At 35.5% G+C, this 25,239-nt stretch overlaps 1 protein-coding gene across 10 annotated transcripts in view; it reads left to right on the top strand.

Moving 5' to 3' along the window:
- PTPRC (protein tyrosine phosphatase receptor type C) overlaps positions 1 to 22,644 on the top strand; it is a 65,458-nt gene extending 42,814 nt beyond the window's left edge. For 2 of the 10 annotated variants that reach the window (XM_013190666.3, XM_067001634.1), the window contains exons 13-33: positions 500 to 655; positions 3,549 to 3,739; positions 6,119 to 6,179; positions 7,511 to 7,619; positions 8,831 to 8,862; positions 10,014 to 10,129; positions 10,659 to 10,749; positions 10,845 to 10,921; positions 11,153 to 11,189; positions 11,617 to 11,714; positions 12,052 to 12,177; positions 14,038 to 14,195; positions 14,679 to 14,814; positions 15,514 to 15,663; positions 16,135 to 16,225; positions 17,225 to 17,358; positions 18,205 to 18,339; positions 18,667 to 18,789; positions 19,215 to 19,393; positions 20,054 to 20,189; positions 20,963 to 22,644. In XM_013190666.3, the coding sequence (XP_013046120.1) occupies positions 500 to 655; positions 3,549 to 3,739; positions 6,119 to 6,179; positions 7,511 to 7,619; positions 8,831 to 8,862; positions 10,014 to 10,129; positions 10,659 to 10,749; positions 10,845 to 10,921; positions 11,153 to 11,189; positions 11,617 to 11,714; positions 12,052 to 12,177; positions 14,038 to 14,195; positions 14,679 to 14,814; positions 15,514 to 15,663; positions 16,135 to 16,225; positions 17,225 to 17,358; positions 18,205 to 18,339; positions 18,667 to 18,789; positions 19,215 to 19,393; positions 20,054 to 20,189; positions 20,963 to 21,235 (2,609 nt within the window). In that variant the 3' untranslated portion in view covers positions 21,236 to 22,644. The remainder of the gene's footprint in view (positions 1 to 499; positions 656 to 3,548; positions 3,740 to 6,118; positions 6,180 to 7,510; positions 7,620 to 8,830; positions 8,863 to 10,013; positions 10,130 to 10,658; positions 10,750 to 10,844; positions 10,922 to 11,152; positions 11,190 to 11,616; positions 11,715 to 12,051; positions 12,178 to 14,037; positions 14,196 to 14,678; positions 14,815 to 15,513; positions 15,664 to 16,134; positions 16,226 to 17,224; positions 17,359 to 18,204; positions 18,340 to 18,666; positions 18,790 to 19,214; positions 19,394 to 20,053; positions 20,190 to 20,962) is intronic. The other 8 variants (XM_013190667.3, XM_013190668.3, XM_013190669.3 and 5 more) reach the window with 5 other exon arrangements.
- Positions 22,645 to 25,239: the final 2,595 nt, after the last annotated feature.

Raw genomic sequence — 25,239 nt, 5'->3', positions numbered from 1 at the left:
TCCTCGAACAATACCTTTCTGTCCTGCTTGCCACCACTGAAAGCAGATGGCATCTCCTGCATCATTACCAGAACAAGCTTGTCCAGTGTGCAGAGTGACTTCAGACATTTATCTAGTAACCTCTTCCCAAGCTGAACAGTTTTCACTTTTTTTTTACAGAGTTTCGTGATACTTGAAAGTATCAGCCTCTGTTTGTCTATGTGCCTTATGTTAGTTTTTAATTATGCTTGTTTTAATGACATACTGAGGATGTAAAACAAAACAAACAAAAAACCTCAACTTCCCACTTGTTTATTTGGGGAATATATATATTCTTCCTGAGCCTTCATTCCTTCATTTAGCATTAATGAGCAAGACAAACCAACCAAGCCTCCTTAGGACAAAGTAATTAAAATGGAAGTACACAACAGTGGTTTTAGGTAGCTCTGATGAGGTGAAAGAGTTTCTGTGCTCCTAACATATATATCTATCTCTCTCTCTTTTTTTTTTTTTTTTGAAGGGATAGGTAACAAGACTGAGTTTACTTGTGATAAATTAAAACCTTATACCAAACCTTATGCCAAATTTAATGTGTCTGTAGCTGCATATATATGTAGCACATATGGGGACGTTGTGGGAAAATATAGCGAAACCAATTCTACAACAGAACCAGGAGGTAAGTTTTGTTTGCTAACTGTTATGGACAATGTTGACCCTAACACGAGAAATATGTACTTTCTTATTGTACTTTACGTTTTTATATATGTTATTACTACTACTCAATAAACTGATTAACATTAGATTTTTTTTACTAACGTTTATATCATTAACTTCTAATCATTTAATTTTAATCTATTTTTAATTTATTCATTTACTGTTTTTATCTATACTAGATTTTTCAAAAAAAAAATCTGAGTTCATTTGGAATTTTTTAGAAGACTTTAGAAAGCTTTATGTCTTCATGTAAAAAAAACATTAGAATTAAGCAAAAAGAGAAAGAGAAACATCTTTGTGGAATGAAAGCTACAAAGATGTGCAGAACATACCTTCTATTCTGTAGCTGCCTGGTTGCTCTAAGCAGACCTGCATGGCCAAGGATACACGAATACTAATGTCTGTACTGTGTTTCAGTTAGTTTGGATGTACATATGTGCAGTCAAATTCTAAGACTCCTCATTAGGTTATAGACAAAAAGCATACCTAGCATTGTGCTGTCAGAAAGGTCTGTCCTCCATGGGAAGACTATCCCCTTGGCCAGGATTCCTTGTTTCACATACATGTTCTATCAATATAACTACAAGAAGAGCTGAAAAAATACAGATTTTAAAGATATTTCCTGATTTTCTGATGCAGACAATACTACTTCCTAGTTTATTGTTGCTGTTTAATTAGTTTGTTAGTTTGCGAGGGGTGGTGGTGGTGGTGTTGCAGTTATTTTAGTGTTATTTTTTGTTGTTCCTTTTCATCTTCAGATGTAGGGGCTCTTACTGTTCTCATTCCTTCTTTGAGCAAAAAAAAAAAAAATTAAAAAAAATCATGTTTGTCTAACTTCTTCCAGCACTTTTTTTACCTCTAGTTCCACCACCTCTAGGCTCATCTAATATAGAGGTACAGCTACAGGGAAACTATGATGGTTTATACCTGCTAGGATAATAAATTAGTATTTTCTTTATTGCACTGAATAATCAAAAATTACTTTTTAGTGAAAAATAAAATGTTATTTTTGTGCTAGTGATGGTAAGCTTTTTATGTGTGTGTGTATGTTTTTTGTTTGTTTTTGTGTTTTGTTATTGTTGTTTTCCTAATATTAGGAAAAAATAAAAATCTTTCATTGCTTTTAGCACTTCTGGAAAGTATGTAGAGTTGGATATATAAGAACGCTAAATCTGACTGCTATTGTTATTAAAGTTGTTTCACTAGGTCTTTGGGAAATAGTTCTGGCAGTCAATTCTTTTGAATTTTGAATCCTATCTCTCTTTGGAATATACAGAGCTTTTGCATCCAGTTTTAAATATTATCCATGAAAACAGTGGAATTTCCCTATTACTCTGGGTCAAGTTTTAGATTTTACTTGGAACAATATGGAGATCAAAATTATCACCTGAAACCCCATAGGGAAACAAATAAACAACTGGTAAATGAATGGATTGATAATGTAATATATTTGATCTGAGACTTAACTGTAACCAAAACTGAAAAATGTACTTAATTTTTAAACAGTCCTAATATCAGCATGATGATCCTTTTTTTTTCTTTCTTTCTTTGTGATTATCTAGTATGAGCATATTTGCATTTTGGAGACCCCACTTTCTGGGGCTATACTCATATTTTAATACCTCGGGTGGAGATTATGTTCTGTGACACAAGTTTAAGGGTCTAGAAAATCAAAAAAAAACCAAAAAAATACACAGTTCTCATATTTTTTGAGGAAGTAAGACTTTGTTTGCCTTCATGAATTAATGGTATTAAACATTCTCCAGGTGATACAGCAACAGATAACACGATCAATCTGATACTGCAAGAGTTTTATTTCTTGAAGAGGAGAATATATCATTAGAGCTCAACTCCTTGGGACTAGAAAAAATGACATTTTGTAAAATATTTTTCTGTCCTCAACAAACACATTCCCTCAAGAAATGCTCACTTTCTCCTCGCCACAGCTTTTTCAGTAGCATGCTGAGTAGGAAACTCACAGACTTGCCCTGTGCATAAAAATGAGCAACTGCCACCCACCCAGCCAAGTCATATGTCCTGCTAGCTCCTAGATGAAAAATGCTTATAAAGCCACACACAGCTTAACTCTTCATATGAAGAAAAAAACAACTGCACTTTTTTTTTTTTTTTTTTTTTAAATATAGTGCCTTGCAAGTTGAAGTAATTTTGAAGAAAATTTCTATGGTGGCCTTCTACTGAGATGTGGCTAATGAAGCTACATTATGCTGAAGGTTATTTACTTTCTGACTTTCTGAAAGGGTTAAAAAACTTTCAAGGAAAGATCCCGTGTCCCCATTCTCAAACCCTTTTGCTGCAACATACAAAATCAGAGCTAAGAAACAAATTAGCCTTAACAGATATATAATCATTAAAAAGTAAAAAGTTTCTGTTGTTTTTTAGGCCAGTTTTAGGAGAAGGTGACACTTGAAGCAAAAGAATACTTTTGCAAAATACAGCAGTAAGTTCTGATAGGAAAATCAAGTTACAGCAGCTTTGAAACTTAGACACTGACTTACACTGAAAATTTTGTTTGTTCTCATGTTTTGTTTGTTGTCTCATGTTCCTGAAATGAGAAAGTGATGTCAGTAGCAAGAGGTGAAGCTACTATCTTATTATCTCTGGCAGCTTGACTTTTGGTAGAGTTCTGGTCCTCCCAGCTGTTTCATCTCCCCTTTACAGCTTTTCCAGCTTGGATAAGGCTCTGATTAACCCAGCATTGATTTTATTTATCTTGTTAAATTGCGACTGAAATTTTTAAGGAAGAAGATAACAAATAGACATGAACACATGTGGTTATTAAAATATTTGGTTTCAAGTTATGGGAATGGAAGGAGTAACACTTCTTTTATAAATAGTACCAGATCCAGTGACTGACGTCCATCTACATCTGGAAGACGATAATGTCGTCAACATTACCTGCAAAAATCAACAAGTGTACGGGAAAGAAACACGGTTTCTATTATCCTGGAATGCTGGACAAAGAAATGAAAATACATGTGCTTTTCAGATACGAGATCTCTCATACTTGACAAATTATAGCTTTAGTGTAAGTAAGCTGATGAAGCTAAACATCTAAAAAAACTATATTTTCATTGTTTAGGTGTATTATACTTGATCTTTGAGAAAAAGGCAAATATGGTGAGTCTGTAGGCCGGAGATGTAAGAAGTAGCTGTTACTTATGAAATAAAATGTCTCTGCATATGTTTCTAGCCATATCAATCAATTCCTTATGTGCTATTCCATTATAAGTTCTGCCAGCATGAAAAGTATAAGCTGAATAGCATGGGACAGAGAGAAATTTGGGTGTCTTAAATGTATCTGATATTACAGTGTTTAAAACACATTTAATGAATATCTGGTTGTCATTTCTATCAAAGAGAATAAATATGGAACTTAAGTCTTGAGATAATTGCTCTGAAATTAATTGTTCAAAATTTTTCATTGTACACTGTTCTTCAGCTGTCCCTAATGCTTTAGGGACTAGTTATCATAAAGCGGTTTGGATTCTTTTTGTGACGTGTTCTTACATCAGCCTTTCACAAACCTGCCTATGTATCCATCTAAAATATATCATCCTCTGAGTTCCCTGTTTACAGGCTTCACTTTCCTGGAGGCTTCCTGCTATGTTGTCATCTTTTAGGCATTTCATCCTTTTGGCTTTTGTTTGTGAAGCCAGTGGCCTTGTGTCCATCTCTTAATGTGGACAATTGTAATATTTCCTTTTGTCCTGACAGCTTCTCTCAGGAAACATTAGGTTAGAAAGTAACCAGTAGGAACGACAGAGTTTTATTACTCTTAGGAACCAGTTTCACTCATTCTTCTCCTTTTTTAAAAACTTTTTTTCCCCCCTTCATGTCTTCCTGAGGATCGCACTGTCAGAGAGCTTTTGTAGTCTAGACTTGGTTCTGAGCCTTTGTCAATATTTCTCCTACAGATTATGATCAGAAAGCTATGTATTTGGCAAACGAAGATGATCTCCAATAGGAGCAAAAATACTTATGTCCCCTGTAGCACAAACCACACACCCCTGTAGGCCCTTCTCCACAACTTGCAGCGAGCAGCTTGTCTGACAAAAAGTTGGCTTCCAGTTGTCTCAGAACACTGGTTTGTGCTTTGAACATATTTTGCCCAATTCTTACTGGAGAAACCAGGGAAAGCCTTATGGCCTTAGATAGTAATAAAAAGATTCTGGGTCAAGTTAGGAGAGGCTCAAGAAAAACAGATCTCCTGTGAAAGCTGGCAGATGTCGCAATTTCCTTCTGTCTACATGCTGAATCGTTCAGGGAATAAACAGAAGGGTACCCACAACACTCTTTGGTTTAGTGAGGTTTTGACTCTGCTGCGATGGGTTTCTGGCTTTTGCAGTTGGAGAAGCTTTTTGCTTGATTTCCCTGCTGCCCCTGCTACTTCTCTGGGTGCTGCCACTTACCCACTGCTCAGAAAATGTTTTTCTTCCCAGCTGCAGAACTGAGCAACCACCAGCCCCCAGAACACATCAGCCTTTTAGAGCAGAGGTGGAAGGCACAGCCCTTCCAGATTTCTTTCCAGGGATGGGATAGGCTCAGAGAGAGCTCAGCCTGCAGCGATTGATGGCACTGCAAGTCCTTCTCCTCCCCTTCCTACTCATTTGCTTCAGGAGACTACTTTAAAATCACAATTATTTAATCCTGCTAGTACTCTCCCCTGTTCAGTACTAAATCTTTACGTTTAATCCTAAGATTCATTTTTCTTCACAAGCAAGTGTAAAATCTTTGATGCACAAATGTCCAGCTGCCTATTAGATCTAATCAGACTTTCTATTAAGAAAATGAAAAAGAATGGCTAAATGTAAAATAGCATACAAAATAGGAACACATCTAAATAAAGCCAGTATTTTAATATCAGTTAAAGTACCCAAAAGGTAATGTTGCAAGAACGCAGCTTATTTAAAAGTTTTCTTTGGTATTTATTATCTAACCTTTAATGAATTATTTCCGGTACAGGAACGTGGGTTAGAAATATCCAATTCAGTTAACTATTTAGATATTTACTGTTGAGGCAAATAAAATGATGTTCTATTTCATATCATTTGGTTACTTTTCAGAGTTGAGAAATTTGCTTTGTGATAGGTTGGATTTTGTTGTTGTTGAGATGCATCTGATTTTGATTTTGTAAACTGTCTCTCCTCTTGCACTAACATTTTTATTCAGTCACACACATATTTCTGGATCTAGATCTTGCTGTAACGTAAGTGGAAATATGAGATGCACTGTAAAGGGCTGTATGAAGATTGACAACAGATCATGCTGGCAGTGAGGTTTATTCTTTGAAAATAGATGGATGCATTTCAAAGACCCATAGTTCTTTGGTTCTGAAAACAAATTATGCAGGCATTTTTACTTGCTATATCTTAACATTGTTATTATTCTCACCTGCTGCATGCAGATCAGTGTGTCTAATGGTGAACATATAGGAGACCCAGTAATTCGGAGTATAAAAACCAGATGTAAGTAAATAAATATGGCATTTTTACTTTTTGTCTTTAGCATAGTATAGCGTAATAGTGTAGATTGTGAATTCTATTACAATCGTTTCTAAATACAAATCCAATCTGCTTATTTTTATAGTTAATAATTAATCTGCATTCAAAAAAAAATAATATCCTCCTTCAGCATTAATGTAATGAATGATGTTGACAAGTCATCAAACATGACTCAGAACAACTACATAGCTCTGGCTTCTTCAGGAAATGTTCTAATGTGATTAGAAATTCATTCTTCTTACTTATATTATTCACTTTAGAATTATTTTCCTCTGTTCAGATACTGTGTTTCAGGAGCTGAACATGTGTGAGTTGTCAGGGATTCCCCACTCCCATGGAGTTTGTGTGTCCAATGCCAAAAATTATGAGAAAGTCCAAGTATTGTAGACATGGGAAGTATTGTAGACAAGAGAAAGAAATAAATAAGATTTTTATTTATTACTTATCTCAAGTAACTTATACACCTGGAAGGCTTTTTCCATTGCATCTTTTTGGGAACTTTACTTTCACATCTGCCATTGGTGTCTAATCAACAGTAAGGGTCACAGGGAACCTGTCATTGATGCTCCCAAATGAGAAGGCCTGTTTTGAACTCAATTCAAAATGACAGCTGAGTTAAAGAAATTTGATAAAAGACATTTTTGTTTAAAGAATATGTTACTGAAATGTCCTTGTAGCACTGGCAAGAGCTGACAGAAAAAAAAAAAAAAAGATTAAAAAGAGGTAAATTAAGAAATTAATTTAGGAACAGATCTTTTTCTGACCAAATACACAAAACTTCACATATTATTTCATATAATGAGTAACTGATTACAGGATAATTCAGTCCTGCAGCTGGGCAGGCTGCACTTCTTGGCTGAGCTCCTGGGGCTGGGGATGAGACACCGCATTCCCTCTGTCACACAGTGCGACAGCCTTGAAAACCAGGAGCAGCTGGCAGCTCCCCTGCTCACATGTACAGCTCACACAGACCATGTCAATGCCAGGCCAGTGAGTGAGAAGTAGCATCTCGACAGGTGGACATGAAGAACTTAAGTGAAAGTTTTCTTAATGAAAAAGTTCTCTCCTTGTCAGTGAGCCTGACATTTTTTAACTTTTAAATAACAAACCTAAATTCAATATTTAAAGATAATTGCTTAGTTCTTTTTATCAAAAAAAAAAAAAAACCAAACAAAAAATCAAGGATGGTTGTGTACAGAGATTTTTTAAAAGCAAAGAGAAAAAAAAGTAAAGTTTTTATGCTCTTAATTATTTATTTGAAAAATAATATTTTTTTTTTCTTTTCCTGTCCCTAGACAACTCTAGGGCCCTGATCATATTCTTGGTGTTCTTGATCGTTGTGACATCAATTGCTTTGCTATTGGTTCTGTATAAAATCTATGACCTTCACCAAAAAAAGCTTAGGTAAGCTTCATATTTCTCTCCATTCCTTATAAAAATGTTATTTTTTATTTTTTATTTTTTCAATGATATTTCACAACAGGTAGTGCAAAAGTGTTAGAAGTTTCGTATTTCACTAATACGTGGAAAAGACATCCTTTCATCTTTTCATCCTTTCAAAAAAAAAAAACCCACTCAAAATCGCTCTTGGTGGTTTGTCTGGCAATGCAAATATGATGAACGAGATTTAAAATCTCTCTAGTGTACCTTTTTTCAGGCCACAGAAGATTTATTCTGCCAGAACAATATGCTTTGTTACTACTTCTGTGAAAAAATATTCACAAGTATCTGCAAAACCTTTCCTTCATAAAGTAAGTCAAAAGTATTAAAAACAATACACACAAAACAAAGTGGCCAGCAGGTGTAGAAAGGTGATTGTCTCCCTCCACTCTGCCCTTGTGAGGTCCCATTTGCAGTGCTGCTTCCAGGTCTGGGGCCCCCAGCACAAGAAGGATGTGAGGCTGTTAGAGCAGGTCCAGAGGAGGGCCACAAAGATGATCAGAGGGCTGGAGCACCTCTCCTGTGAAGAAAGGCTGAGAGAGCTGGGGCTGTTCAGCCTGAAGAGAAAGCTCTGGGGAGACCTCTTTGCAGCTTTTCAATACTTAAAGGGGACTTATAAAAAAAGATGGAGAGCAAATTTTGCTTGGGCAGATGATGATAGGACAAGGGGCAATGGTTTTAAACTAAAAGATTTAGATTAGATGTTAGGAGGAAATTCTCACTCAGAGGGTGGTGAGGCACTGAAACAGGCTTCCCAGAGAAGTTGTGGATGCCCCATCCACAGGCAAGTGTTCAAAGCCAGGTTGGATGAGGCAACCAGAACTAGTGGGCGGCATCCCTGCCCATGGCAGAGGGTTTGGAACTAGGCAGTCTTCAAGGTCCCTTCTGACCCAAGCCATTCTATGATACGATTCTATGAAAATTACGCAAGCAGTAAGATTCTTTGATGCAGCTCCCTTGTTTCTCCCCTGTGATAGTGCTCATTGTAGGGCAGGGATCCCAAGCTCCTCTGTACAGGGTCTGTAAGTCCTAGCTGTGTCATTTTTATTTCACAAAGAGCTTGTAATGCTGTCTGTTTACTGAACAGTCTTGTTCATAAATGAAACTGTATTTAACTCATTATCAGATATGTCTTACTAGTCAAAGCTTTTACAGATGCTTTTGGTTTTTTACAGCAATTCTTCTGAAGACATCAGCCTCGTAGGAGGTGAGTATCTATATATTTAGCAGGTGGAAATAAGATTAGTCACGTCTTACTGCCACTTTTGGATCGTTTACATTCTAGGTTTTATATGTAGATTACAGATATTGACATGATAAAACCTACTTTAGAGAAAAACAAACAAACAAAACACACATTCAGTATTTCTCTACATATTGAAATATTGAACTTCAAATATATTCCGGAAGTATTTATACTTAAATGAACTGAAAGTTTATCAGTTTGAAAACCTGATATTATTTCATTAAAAAAAAAAAAATGTTACCCCAAATTTCCTGTTTCCCTATACCTTCTTAAAACCAAAAATTTTAACACAAAGCAGTACTTTATCACTGTAAAATTTTGAAGGCTTTCGAATTCCAAAGACTGAAACTAAGCATAATGTGTAGCTTTTTGTACAGGATTTCAAAGCTTATGAAGACAAACTGATTAAGTCAACACCAGAAAGCTTCAAGAAAACATCTTTTATTACATTCAAGCCCACAAAAATTAATTACATTAAATTGGAAGTAATATTGTGTTGATATCCAAATCCATTTGCTCAGATACGCATAATTGTTTAAACAATCTTTTAAATGGAACTGAAAATTCAACAGATGTCCAGTTAGAGATGTTAAGCCTTGTTCAGTCATTATTATTAAAGATAGTACAGATTATTACAAGTCAGAATAAGTTGGAGAAAATTAGGAAAAGTAGGCAACATTTATTGTTATATTTCAAAAGAAATGTTAAGCAGGTTGTTTGTATAGTAATCCATTTAAACATTGCCAGGAAATGATTAGAACTAAAGTACACCCCCGTAATTATTGTGGGTGTTTGGGCTGTCTGTTGCTGTGACCCAAGTATGACAATTGCCACTTTGTGCAAAAGTGCTGTTCATGCAAAGTCCCTGCATGTGGCCTCCTCCTGATGCATCCACAGTTCCACAGCTGAACAAGGTCTGTTATTCCCAGGACCTGTTTGCTTGTAGATTGTCTGGGGAACAACAGTTTTTGAAAAATAAATATACTCAGTTGAAATAACCGGGTTCATCCTTTTGTTAATTTAACTGACAATTTGAGAAGCACATTACATTACTGACATGTAGTTTACATTTTAAAAAACAGTAAAAATAAATGTTCAACATATTTACACAGTTAAAGATGATGAAAGACAGCTTCTGAACATAGAGCCAATACCTTCTGAGAAATTGTTGGAGACATATAAGAGGAAGATTGCTGATGAAGGAAGACTTTTCTTGGATGAATTTCAGGTTTGTCGTTGGCTCAAAATATACCACAGATTTGTAGCCAGGTGGTTGGAAAAATTCTGTTCAGGAGCATGTCTAAAGTATATGCACTAGATATGCACTAGTTATAAATAAATAACAAAGAATCTAGAAAATTGAGTGAATTCTTATCTGAGGTCAAATACGGCTTCAGCTAATTTTGCTACCAAGTTCTTATGATCCAATGAAAATACTTTTTTTTTTTTTTTAATTTATTTTTCTTTCTGGAGTGGTTCAAAAGTACTTTTTGAGGTTAACTTTCTATAGTCTCTTTCACTATTTCACTAGTCACTCTTTCAAATAGGCATGGGGATATAAATAATATATAATTGTGGAGATATATAATTAAGGGAGAATACTTTTCATTTATTTTAAATAGAAGAAGTATATGAAATAGTACTGTATGAAAGTTATCTTCCAGATTCTTAGTAGCAAATTTCTTTCATATATATTTGATTGTAAGTAGCTCTTTTAATTACATGATTACTAATTAAATAAACACTGTATTTTACAGAGTATTCCTAGAATTTTCACTAAATTTTCAATAAGGGAGGCCAAAAAAAGCCATAATCAGAACAAAAACCGTTACATTGATATCCTTCCATGTGAGTATTTGTTACAGTTTTTGCATGTTCTATAAATATTTGTTGTCTCAGTGCCTCGAGACAATATAATTATTTTGTTTAAATACTTTAAACAGATGACCATAACCGTGTTGAGCTCTCTGAGATACCAGGAGATCCAGGATCAGACTATATCAATGCAAGTCATATTGATGTGAGTGATTTCTACTTATAAAACCTCATAGGCTCTATTGAAGAAACCCTGTAATCTGCACATTTCGTGTATGAGACACTCTGAGGATTTTCATTTGAGTTTTTTCAGTCTTTGTAATGTATTTGATATTATTGGAGTGTTGCATATTTAGTTGATTCCTAAATTTGCAAATCTTTTTAAAATGTTCGTATTTTCTTTTTAAAAGTTGAATAATGTTGTACATTTTTACAGGGCTTCAAAGAACCAAGAAAATATATTGCTGCACAAGGTAATTTCTGAACTTAAAAGAATCTGTTTTTTTCATTCAACCACTTAGGAAGTAGTCACAAAGTATTAGTGAATTTAAAGAAAAATTGAAAATCTAACATTTTGAAATTAAATGTGAAAAAAGTTGCCAATGAGATTTGACTTAGGGAATTTTGTGAAGATGAACAAATTGTACTTCACAGTCTGATTCTGCGTAGTTTTATGCAAGGGATTTTCATATTTCACAGATATGTACTAAAGATATATATATATATAACTTTTAAAATGTTTTAGCCTAATGGCTGCAGTCATAAAGAAAGCAAACCTGTGGCTGTTATTAGCATGATCTCTGGTTAGTTTTTCAGACTGCGTGGCTAAACATATCAACAAGGCAGCTTTAGTGTAGCTGTACTCTTTCTGAAAAAATCCCTTAATATATCTCCTGCCAGGCCCCAAGGATGAAACCACGGATGATTTCTGGAGAATGATCTGGGAGCAGAAGGCAACAATTATTGTCATGGTTACTCGCTGTGAGGAAGGAAACAGGGTGAGAAATACCCATCCATCCATCCATCCATCCATCCATCCATCCATCCATCCATCCATTCTTTTGTGGATTCTTTTTGTGGAACAGAACGGGTTGCTGTGCACCTATTGTATAGTATTGTCGCTTTATGTTACAAGTTAAATTCCATGGATATTTGGAATTATTTGGCAGTGATGTCCTAAGTAGTGACCACCTTTTCAGGAGAGGACAAGACCTATGAGAAACTGGAAAACTATACTAAGTTGCTGTCTATTTAAAATCAGACTTCCTTCTAGCTCTCTACTGTCTGCCACTTTGCTGTCATGTTTGCTCACCAGTTAACTTCATGTCTTTGTAGAACAAATGTGCCCAGTACTGGCCATCAATGGAGAACGGCTCTGCAACATATGGGGACATTATTGTGAAGATCAACGAAAGTAAAATGTGTCCAGACTATATAATTCAGAAACTACATATCACAAAGGTAAGTTGACTCAGGAGTGTAAGACTGACTGGAGTTGGAATGTGTATTTGGAGTCTGTAGGTTTTGTTAAAAAATTCTTTTAAAGCGTGAGAAGAGTCAGCTGTCATTGGAAGATGCCTGCTGGTTTTTCCCAAGCAATATTTGGTTTAAATAAAGACTTGCCACATGTAGGTGTTATTCGTTACAGAAAATATGAGTTAGACATGCATTTCCCAACTTAAAAATGTATTTTCCCTAGTACTCTGGAATCTACTTTTTAAGAGGACACAATATACTAAGTATGGAAAACTTAATGTTGTGTGTTTTCATTAGATATTTAGCTTGTTTCTAATCCAGAAATTTATCTGGTTTATATGTATCTCAGCATTGTCTTTTATGAGTAAAAGTAATGTGACTCGCAGACCACTATTATCTACTTCATAATAGTTGTGCAGTTGTACAGTGTACAAATTCTGGTAATCTCAAGTGCATTTATAAACATAAGCATTTTAAGATTACCATTTGGCTATGTGAAAAGTCACTAAGGCTGGTTAACCAATCTTTTTTATACATCTGAAATCATATTAGTTGCTCTATTTGTAATTGAGAAGAAAATTTGCCATCTAAGGCTAAATGCTCCTCTAATACCCTTTGCAAATATATTCCAGTATGGGGAAGTGGAATATAAATCACAGATCTTCAGCAAAATACTCAAGCAACAGACTCCACCCATCTTGATCCATGATTACAGCTGGGAATTCCTACTCTGCTGTCTCATTGCATTTCAATAATGCCAAAATTGCAACTCTGTGTGAAGACAGTGAGAATATGATGATGTTAAGAATTAACTGTTAAAGACACTGCTCTGTGACTAAAAAAATCTAATAGCAGAAGGGAAAGATTGCTGCAGGCTGAGGACTAATATTTTAGAGATGTCTGCTCTCTGGCTGACATCGTATTAATACAGATAAAACTGAAAATGGTTGTGGAATTTAAGAGTCATCCCTGCTAAGAAATTGGAGACTTCTACAGTTCTGGTGCAATAGTGATGTATGATTCCTGAAAGAGTGGTGAATAACCGTATGAACAACTGTGTCACACCTGGATACTTCAAGTCTGAGCAAGAATTTGGGGATTAATTACTGGGGAGATACCCATGTAGCCATACTGAATCTTGGCCATTAAAAAAGCCATAGGAAGTCTTTGTCATTTTGTTTTATAATGATGATTATCAAAATGTGTGTCTTCTCTTTGAATCTAGCAGCAACATATGAAAATAAGACCCAACCCTAGACGTGGTTTAAGCCTTAATCAGGTGACTTAAAAAAGAGAGTCAGTATCATTGAAAATCATAGGTTCTCCTGTACCTTTTTCTATTCTGAGTTAGTTTAATTTTATTTATTTTATTTTTAATCTGTGGTACCCTCAGCAAGGTACTTCTAGGAGACATGAGAGAATTACTAGCCAGTATCCCTTGAAGCAAGGAGAGCTATAAACTAGCCAAATTATTCATGAATAGAGTGGGGAGACATATTATACTCTGGATCATAAGCTAGCCTGAGAATAAAGTATTTGTAACAATGTTTTGAACCTCCTGTTTGTTCACTGTATAAGTTATTCTGAATTCCTGATTCACAGCTCTCTTGACTGCTACTTTTCTAATTTAAACGGAATATGAAAAATGTTGTAACCTGAGAGACCATTGAGCACCACATGACAGCACACTATTTGAAATTTCTGCTTCAACATTTGATGACTGTTGTCCTTATTTTTCTTTTGCTTTGTATATCTGCACTTGATTTTAGCTTTGCATATATAGATATGTTAAAAAAACAAAACAATCAAACAAACAAACAAAAAAACATACTTCTTTTTGTCTAGGGAAGAGAAAGGACAGCTGGTAGAGAAGTCACTCACATTCAGTTCACAAGTTGGCCAGACCACGGAGTTCCCGAGGATCCTCATCTCCTTCTTAAACTCCGACGCAGAGTTAATGCTCTAAGCAACTTTTTTAGTGGCCCAATAGTGGTTCATTGCAGGTAAATTTTAAATATAGATATATATATATTATGTTAAATGAAGTGAAACTATTCACAAAAGGGAGCTAGGAAAGTTTAGTAGTTTTGATACTGATCCCAAATTTTGTGATTTGATTACTTAAGAGTGAAATAGCTAGAGAGGCATTGAAAGGTCTGTTTTCTGAAGTCCCTGAAGACTGATTCAAGTCAACTAAACCTGAGGATACATAAACTTCTGAAAAGCAGCCAGGTAAATGACACGCTATTCTGGCTATAAGCACCATGTTTGACAATATTGGCCTTATTTTCATTATAAGATGCTAAAAATCCAAACTTATAATTTTTAGTGTTGCCAATTAATTCACTACAAGAACTGTTTTGATTTCCTTTCTATCCACTTCTCATGGGTTTTCACTTTCTCTCTCTCACTGACTTCCCCCCTCTCAGGGAGGGACTGGAAGATGCCATTCCCCTTCGATAACCAAATCCCTTTGTGCTTTGCAGTGCTGGTGTTGGACGCACTGGAACCTATATTGGAATTGATGCAATGCTGGAGGGGCTGGATGCAGAAGGCAGAGTGGATGTTTATGGCTATGTTGTGAAGCTGCGTCGGCAGCGGTGCCTCATGGTTCAAGTAGAGGTATCTTGCTAACATTCCTTTCACTTGGAACTCTCTTTCACTAAGTTCTTCATCAGTTTTTCTCAGAAGTGCTCTGCTCAGTCTTGGGTACTCCTACAATTCAGGTGAAGTTTTTCATAGAAAATATAGCTCTAAAAATATTGAGAGAGAGAAAAACTTCCAGTACAATTTTTAAGTTTTAGAAACTTTTGCTTTTTAAGTTTAGACATTAGAGAAAAAAGACAGTAACATTTTGGATTTGATAATCCAGCTTTTGGCATACACTTCATAAATAAAAGCGAACAAAGGTTAACTTATATAATCAAACTTAATGTTCATATTCAAAAATCTTTCTGTCTCCTGGGATTTTCAGTTGAGTTGAGAGTACAATAAAAGTCATGGATTGATGGAATGTATGTTTTAAACTTATTTAGATGTTTTTCAGATCAAAGTTTTCAAATCTGAGTTGCATGTTTTTTGAAAGATATGATGTTTATTTACAGAACACTTTTCATCCAACACACTGTGCTCCAAAATATTTAATTTGGAAGCCCCTATGATTTTCAATAGTTTAATGCCTATATAATGTTAATGTTTACTGTTATTACCACCAATAACATCATATAAGTAGTTGTTTTTTATAATTGTTTTAAAAAGTGCTATGATTTTTTTTACTCATCAATAACTTCATTTTTAAATCCTTCAAATGGGAAATACCAGTCACAGTACATCCTTATCCATCAAGCGCTAGTGGAATACAATCAATATGGAGAAACAGAGATCAGTCTCTCAGAACTGCATTCCTATCTTAACAATCTGAAAAGAAAAGATCCTCCAAGTGATCCTTCTCTGCTGGAGGCAGAATTTCAGGTAAATAAGCATTGCCTTCTAGTGCATTAACCTGTCACTCCCATTAACATTAAAAAGTGCCTTGCACAATAGCCATGAAAAAGAGGTACCATATAAATAAAATAGATCACTTCTGGGCTATTTTCCTTCTCTGGTACAGAAACAATTTCTTTACCTTCATGAAAGAAAACCATCCTGTAAATGAATTAAATTTGATTCTTGCTTTTGATGTTAAAATTTTAAATAAAGTTTAAGGGCATAAAATGATTACTTGTGTCTACGTGCATATTTTCCATGCCATTGTACATGTAGTACAATGTAGTGAGACCAAAGTAGTGTGACCAAAAGACCAATCTAGTGTGACCAAAATTTATAGAATTATAGTAAGAAGTGATGCACTGGGAGATGAAGACAAGATATGGGTGTCCAGAGGAGACAGTGATCCTAGAAACCATTTTTATTCCAAGCATAATGCCACATTTCTTTCTTTAGAGACTGCCTTCCTACAAAGGCTGGCGGACACAGAACACTGGGAATCGAGAAGAAAATAAAAGCAAAAATAGGAATGCCAATACAATTCCATGTAAGTATTTTCTATGAACCTTTTGTTATTTTATCTATTATGGAAACCTATTAAATTTTGAACAAACAAGGACAGTAAATTACCTTACTGAGATGTATTCGATTAATTAATTTTCTCAATGTTGTAAAATTAGAAACTTCTCTTAGTGTTTTAAAAAAGATTTTTTTTTTTAAACTGTGAATTCTCAGGAGTGTTTAAGTTTATTTCAAATAAAGTGGGCTTTATTCTGCAGTCTGTTATTGAAGGACTGGACTTTTTCTGCTTACAGACTCCATTAAAACATCAGAAACCAACTGCCCTTTCCTTTGGTGAAAATGAAGAACTAGAACTTGATGTCTCTGACAAGCTAGTGAAGGATCACAGGCGCTAGGTTTCAAAGAGCGGGTCACTGTCTTATGTATAGGGTAAAACTTTGCTCAGTACTTGTATGCAACGCATCCCAAAACGTCTGTGGCTCACTTAAAAATTGCATTAGGAGAGAGAAGGAAGTAGTCTGATGGGTGGGAATCTGGAGGAGCCTTTCTCAAATCTAGAGTACCTCAAGGTTGGCTTTTGACATTACCCAAGGTGGAGGAACCCTTAGCCCTCTTCTGTCAAATCCTTTTTTTTTCTGATGCCTTTGGCCTTTCCCCAGTAAAGACACAACTGCCTGGGAACGGGTCTTAGTATGTGTTGCAAGGGTTTTGCAAAATCAGCCACCAGTTCCCTGACTCCCTTCTACTGCTTAGGAAGCCACAAACATACTTGGTAGCACAACACCAAGTTCAGAAATTTGCTACAGTTCAGGGTCATTGGAAAAACTTGTCTTTGCTCTTCTCCCAGAGCAAAGCAACCAAGCCACAAGGGAAGCCAGGCCACCATGTGTGTGGCCGTCTTCATCCAGCAATAAAAACAGTAGCTGGGATTCCCTGGAGGAAGCAGAATGGTGGTGTGGAGACAGCCCCCCTCTAATGCTGTATATGAGCAGCAGTGGCATAACTGTGACATTATCTCACGCAGATGACTTCAACCGAGTGCCAATCAGGAACGAAGAGGAACAAACTAAGGAGGGTGAACATGATTCAGATGATTCTTCAGATGAAGAAAGTGACTGTGAAGAATCAAGCAAATACATCAATGCTTCCTTCATAACTGTATGTAGATAGAGGGTCCACTCTAAGCATCTCACAAGCTTTCAGATAAAGCTTGCCTATGATAACTATATACTAGCTTGAACTCATTCTCTTATTGGCTTCACAAATAGAATAAGTTTACCTGAACAGAGGAGGAAGACCTGATGGTTGACTGGCAAATCCATTTAGAATTTTAATAGTCAAAATCTTCTACATTTCACTACTACAAGACAATCCGTATTAATATTTTCTCTGGGAGTGAAATGTGAGTACAGTTATTCAGATATACAGAACTGTACTAGTAAAAATTTGGGCCATCAATTTTTTGGTGTCATATTTACCTCCAAAGAGAGCAGTTATCAGTTTCTAATTAGATAATAGATGTTATGGAATTATTAGGTAAATTAGATTTATCTAGATTCTTTAAAATGTGACACAGTTACAGTAACTACTAAAAGTAAATGTATTTTTGCTTTTGGATAGCTCAGTGTCAACTGACTGATGCACTAAGTCTAGTGTATAGTCTAAACTTCTCATTGGTGAAATTAAACAACTGTGTAGAATTAAATATTTGTTTTAGCTCTGAAAAAATATGCTTTGTAGATAATGGCAGGTCTCACCATAGCATGAGTATATCTTGTTGTCAGTCTGGAAGTAATACTTTGGAAGTGATACTGGGAGTTTAATGTCATTTGGCTGTTACAATTCCTGTAAGATCATTCATTGCCTATTGTGATAGGCATATTTTCCCTATGAACAAATGGATAATTAGTTTACTATTCTTTATATAACAATGAGTTCTGCTGCATGACAATCACATTTCAAATGAATTTAAGGAAAAAAAAATACTTAAAATCTCTTTTATAGGGTTACTGGGGTCCAAAAGCCATGATTGCAACACAGGGACCACTACAGGAAACTATCTCTGACTTCTGGCAGATGGTATTCCAAAGAAAAGTCAAAGTCATTGTTATGCTGACAGAGCTAAAAGAAGGAGATCAGGTGAGGGCATCATTTTCACACTGATGTATTAAGGGTCCTCTATATAGAAGGAAAATACTGAATTTCATTCTCTTACTCTGTTCCTCCACTTAAGTGTGTTTCATGAGATGAGGAATTTGTATTTCCAATATAATTTTTTTCTATTGTTTACCTCCTTAATTTGCCTTCTAATTAATTTTTGAGGGAAAGTGTTGTTTGATGCTATATTTAAAAATACAGAGAAACTTCTACTACTTTGAAGTGAACATGTTCTGTAAGTGCATGTGGAAGATAAACTAAAAGGAAGTTTGAATGGTAAGCACTGACTTGTACTTTTATCTATTTTAGGAACACTGTGCACAGTACTGGGGAGAAGGCAAACAAACATATGATGGCATAGAAGTTCAAATGACGGATGTCAACTGTTGTCCTAGCTATACGATACGAGCATTTGATGTTACACATCTGAAGGTAAAAGTTTCTTTGCAAATTATGAAAGGAAGTTTTACACTAGTTCTTCTAATTATAAACTTAGCACAAAGAAAGAGGGGAGGGACAGTTCCAAACACAGGTATCTCCTGTGCTAAAAAACTGAAGTATTTTCCTCTTCAAGACCAGCAGTTAATCATGATAAATGTTACAAACTGGCTAAAATTTACCACTTAGTGAATTGCTGAGATGGTAGTAGTGTAGTCTCAGGAGGTCAGCTCTCTTTTGTACTTTAAGCAGTGCTTAGACCTCTGCCTAGCTCATATTTGCACGAAGGCAGAACTCATATCACAATATAGTTCCCCAGGAATAAAAGCTTTCTTTTGTAAAATAGTTGCAATGGGTGTTCTACATGTATCTTTAATTTTAGCCTGAACTTTAACTATGACTCCACTGCTGTTTTGCAGAGGAAAGAAACACAGAAGGTGTATCAGTATCAGTATCACAGGTGGAGTGGCTTGGATGTTCCAGAAGATCCTAAAGATTTAGTCAGCATGATTCTAAACCTTAAACAAAAAATCCCAACCAGACCAGCCTCTGAGGACAACAGGAACAACCGCAGTGTCCCACTCGTCGTCCACTGCCGGTGGGTCTAAAATGCAGCACGCTCTGTAACCTGGCTCTAAGTTCTGGATATACTTAATAATCACAATTTTGTGATACCCACCTTTTCCCACAAGCCATGGCAGGGCTTGTGGGAGACACTCAGCTCTCTGTATAAAATTCCTCAAAATGCTCAGAACTGACCTTTTTGACTATAGTGCTGAAAGGTGAGTGCAATTCTCTTCAGCCCATATGGATGTGGAGTAGGCGGTTAGAGCTGGGTGCTTTTGCCTGGTACATGTATTTTGAGAAGAAATGCTAGCTCAGAGAGTTCTTGTATTACTAATGAGGACCCAGAAGAGCTTTTAGTGCAACCCAGTGTATAAGCCCACTTTTTTAGGATCATTTCCAGGAATTGCCTTGCATACCGTTTTAAAGAGAAGATAATCCTGATAATGATTGCTAAGATTTTAAGACTGAAACTTCTAATTTCTCTCTTATCTGTTAAGTGTTCAAATGAGTTCCAAATGGAATCTAGATAAACTGTCTTGTGTGTGTCCTACAGATATTCTTAATTGTAACAATTTCTGTCCAGTAAGAAATGTTTTGAAAATGTAATTCATTATATAGACTTTGAATTAAGCTAATGTTTAATGAGAAGTCTTGCTGATTATACATTTTAAAAAGGTGTGTTTTCTTCTAGTGATGGATCGCAGCAGACTGGTGTATTTTGTGCTTTAATGACACTCTTGGAAAGTGCAGAAACAGAAGAAGTAATAGATGTTTTCCAAGTAGTAAAAGCTCTCCGTCGCACCAGGCTGGGAGTGGTCTCCACCTTTGTAAGTAAATCCTGTGACTTACCAGGACAAATCACAAGATTGCTTATCACAGTCACAAATATCCTTATGATGTTATGCATCGTTTCTGCATAGTGAATACTCATTATAATCAAGACATTCACAGCCACTAATCACTACTTGGGAATTGGCATTACTGATAAGAATAAAGAAGTCTGTGAGATATCCAGAGCTGTAATGCTATAACACCTAGTGGAAGGTTGCACATTGTACAATTACAAATTGCATAAATTGGTGTTTCTACAGTTGGTTTAGAGACGTGTGCACAGCACCCTGGGTTAGGAGGCAAACTTAATTTCACAGGTTATGAGCCATCAACTTTTTTTAAGTCACTCCAGAGAATTTGTGTCTCTGTGGCATACACTTTTTATTTACTAAAAAAACAAACCAGGTTTGGTTTAAGATAAGATATAAGATAACTCTCCCAGAGTCCTTGTGATAAATGTTGTTTACAATTTAGGTACTCTGAAAAACATATCTGGGGGACTTTGCCTTGTGAACCAAGAGGGTACTGAGTGACTCAACTTGGAGCATCTGATAGAAGCAGCTACAGAGACATTATATACACATGAAATCAGAATAAACCATAGAACCACTATCCTGTATGCCAAAAACTGCGGAAGCTGCTCCATATGTGGTCCTCCATGTTCAATTGTGCACTATGTTTCTAAAATTCAAGAAAAGAAAGAATGAATGGGCTTATTTGTGGGCTCTGTGTGTTCCATTCATACTAACCTCTTCTCTTTATATTTAAGGAACATTACCAATTTCTGTATGACACCATTGCCAGTATCTACCCTGCACAGAATGGACAAATAAAGAAGAACAGCCAGCAGGAAGATAAAGTTGAATTTTGCAATGAAGTAGAAAAAAAAGATCAGGAAACTGATTTGATCACTATTGATCTTACCCCATCAATACCAGAGGAAAATGGGGCTTCTGAAGTTTGTGAGGATTCTAAGGCTGCAGATACTACTAAGGGAACAGAAAGCTCAACAAATGGCCCCACAACTCCAGTTTTAACTTAGATTTTTTTGCTAAAAAATAAACAGTGCATTTTCATGTGAAAAAAATCTTAACCAAAATAAGAAGTATATGATTTTTTTTCCCCTCTTCATACCTTTTTGGAAGACATCTATTTTTATATCAGATTTTCAAAGTTACAAATTTAACGGAATACTTGAAACTTGTAGAGAGTGACAAAGAACTGTGAAAGTTCATTTTTTTGTGTAGATTTGCATTTAATTCTTCCAAAACTTTTCACTGTTTTTATGCTTTTCATTTAAAAAATATGTACAGTGTAATACTATAATACTATGTTCTTATGTTGAGCAGTGGGAAGTGTTTATTTTATTTTTTTCTTCTGTAACAAGGAGGAAAACAAATCAACACAGCAAGACTAGTGTATTGCTAAAACGGGCCTGTCTTCAAAACTATTAGCAAGTACTCTAATTGGTAAGCATATGTTCGATCACTTCAGGAGTGCTGACCAAGCACTTTTAATAAGTGGAATTTATGGGACTTTGCCAAACAACTTCAAGAGCTTATTGTTTACACTGTGTGCTAATTCCAAGGATCAGATTTTCAGTAAATCCTCCCAAATCAATGTGGAATAGAAGTTTTGCATTTTTCTAACTTGCCTCAAGATGTCCTTGTTACTCCATATATATTCATCTGAGATTTCAATATTAGATTCAAAGCAGAAAGTTTGGAGATTTGAATGATTACAGTTCTGACAGAAAACATGTTCTGTTTATTCTTAGAGCTTGAAATACTGTGTGCTTGCACATTTATTTTGTATGCTTATATCCTGTAATTTAAAGAGACTACTTCCATGAATGCATATGACTTGTTTTCAGAGTAGATGCTTTTCTCCAAACTGTGTAGATTTCAACTAGTACAAAGATTTTTTTTTTTAATTAAGAGATTTTGTATGTTATAGTTGTGATACTTCTACTGTTTCTTGCTGAATTTTAGCCTACTGTTTTTAAAACAAATAAAAAGATTAATTAATAGTTAACAAGGTGGAAATTGTTCTAACAGTCTGTAAACTGGTCATTTCTTCTAAATGCACAAAATTTTGTGCAGTCCAATATATGGATAAAAAATACAAATTTCAGCAGGAAATTCTTATAATACTGTGTATGAATCCAGGTAAGTGTTATGATTCTCTCATTACAGGTGAACAAAGCCATTTTTCTCTTGCTTGAAGTCATTAAAGAAACAGTTACTCAACAGACTTAGTGCCCCTCCACTTATCACTGCACGCTCCTAATTTCTCCTTACAAAACAAAATTGAAAATACTTAGAGAGCTATGTAAAAAACTTATATGGTCACAGTTAAAACATTAATTTAATTTTGCAGCTAATTGAGATCAAATAATTAATTCACAATTATCAGTTAAGTACTGCACCTTGGTAGTCTTACTTGAGTAAGTGGCAGCAAACACTCACATATATATATATGTATATATATGTGTGTGTATATATATATATATATATATATATAAAATAACTCTTCATACAATCCCAATGTGACAATTGAGGGAGTCTGCTTTAATACGTTTTAGAAGTTCTGATTACTTCTAGGAACTTGCTATGTATACATCAGGCTGCCTTTTTTTTCCTTTTTTATTGTCATTTGAGTTTCAAAAATCCAAAAGGTGGTGACAGAATCTGTAGAAGAGTGTCATTATGCTGGGATGCTCTGTATTCATGTGGGTAATCCGTGGTTGTATTTTTATGTCTCCCAGGAACACAATGAAGCACATCACAGGTGAGGCACAAAGCCCAAGCAAATAATCTGCTAAGAAACTGCTCTGGCTTTGTTAAGGCAAGAACAACATTGTAAGCAGGCCGGATACCTGGCATAGCCTAGAAACTGAGCAACAAACATGCCAAGTAAGATACAAAACTTTGCTGACTTTCTCAAGTAGAGCTAAACTGAAAAAAGACTGGTAACCACAGCCTCAAGCTAAGAGTTAGCTGTTGTTCAAAAGTATTTTATAATCCGAAATCCAGGATAGAAAGAGCTAAGCAATGGGTGAGTTTAAGCAACAGGTAATCTGGGAGACAAATTCGGTTAATCAAGGCCTAATGTGACCAAAGGGATTGGATTTCTGCCACAATTTACTGGACAGAAACCAGTAGAAAAGTGGAAGAATGATAATGAGTTAGTGGAGTCAGGTGTAGGAAGATGTGGAGAGAGGAAGGGTCTCAGAGCCTTCACAAGGTCTTTCTTGGTCAGGTAAATACAGCTGGGGATGAACTTTGTGTTTTTTCTCTTTTGTTTATATTTTTATAAATTTCTTGCACTCTGTAATGAAAGGTAGTAATATTAATATCTTTTGCAGAGAGAGTATGTTATGAATATCAGCCATATCATGATTCTTGACATGAATGTTATGCAACATAAAAATGTCCAGCCCACTGAGCATGGGACTGGTCCAGGCTGCGGTGGTCAGAAAAATGTAAGGCTTCATAAGAAGAATGGGACCCAGTACATCATAAACGTACAGCAAGGTATAAATGAAAAGTTTTATACAAAAGTTTTATTAGTTGATCTTTCTTTTCAATGCAAATGAAAGGAATATGACAACTGCAAAATTATTAAAGAAATTTAATTTAAAATATCTCCTTGCTAGGGACAAAAAGGAATTCTACAGCAATACAGTAAGTTACTGTAAATAAGTCTTATTGTTTTTTTCAACCTTAGTGAAAAATGGGGGTTTATTAAATAGCTGTGTCCTCAGACTCAGAATTTTCAGCATCAGCAATACATTGAATCTGAAATTTGTGAAATTAAAATAATAAACCTTTTTCAAAGGAACAGGCATATAACCATTTACAGCCAGGTTGTCTTTTGAATCCAAAAGTGTGACTGTACAACACAGAGGCAAAAAAGAAACGGGAAATTTACTTTGGACCAATTTTCGCAGTCAGTATCACAGTTTTGGTTTTGGAGGGCAAACCTCATGCTAGCCTGACCTTGCCTGACAGTTAGCTGAGATCCCGACCACGCAGAGTGTGCCCACAGCAGTGCTCCTTACAGTCCCTTGGTGGCCCTGCTGCATTTTCTCAGTTTACCCGCCAGGCTGTGCTGAAATTCTTCAAACACCTCTGTTCAGAGCTCTGCGCTGCGTTCAGCTTGCTCCATTTCAGTAGCATGAAGCCATTTGAGGTAATGAAGATGGCATTTGTTTATACAAATGCACAGATTGTGTCTGTGTAAGACAAAGCTCTGGTTTGGAGTGCATGTTGTAGCTGAACCCTCTATACTTAGCCTTGATAGTTTGGTTGTGAACATCATTCATTGTTGTATCAGTGAGATTACATTCCCAACTCAAAACTGATGATTTTTCAGAAGCTTCTTGGACTGAAAAAGAAAAGAAAAGAAAAAATGGAATGTAGTGTGCCTGTGATAACTTTGTTTGTAAGGCAATACAGCATGGAGTCAATATTGGATTGTGGGGCTGATAGACTTTATAATAGTGGTTCTCAAAAATGACTTTGCAAAAAATAAACTACAGGTGAGGTACAGCAGACTGCATACATACAGAATAAATCAGTGGTGGCATCACAGTCTACCAAGAAATCATTTGTCAGCTCTCTGCTCTCCCTCTGTTGAAATAGAAGTCATCGCTCATATTCTTCAACTTCAGAGAAATGTGGTTAAAAAAAAAAAAAAGGATAATAGTAAGTTTTCACTCAAGAATGAAGTTCTTGCCAAATGCAGAAATTTGGCAAGTGTCAGTTTTGAAATTTAAAAAAAAGAAAAAAGAAAAAGAAAAAAAGAATCATTTTTCGGCGTATTTTACTTATGTTAATGTCATTTTGAGAACAACCATATCTTGTTATAATTTTGGCACTGAATTATTTGTCTTTTATGAAATATTTAAATGTCATATTTTAATGTTATATCATTTTGTCGTTGAAACCACTTCAGGACTACAACAGTTCAGCATCTTTAAAAGTGTTTCCTTTGTCTATGCTGATTTTTAATATAATTCCTATTCAGCAGTAAAATGAAATT

This window comes from Anser cygnoides, chromosome 8, assembly GCF_040182565.1.
Source record: "Anser cygnoides isolate HZ-2024a breed goose chromosome 8, Taihu_goose_T2T_genome, whole genome shotgun sequence".
Taxonomy (NCBI): domain Eukaryota; kingdom Metazoa; phylum Chordata; class Aves; order Anseriformes; family Anatidae; genus Anser; species Anser cygnoides.
Note: the sequence above shows the minus strand (reverse complement) of the source record. Positions and strands in the feature narration are given on the sequence as shown.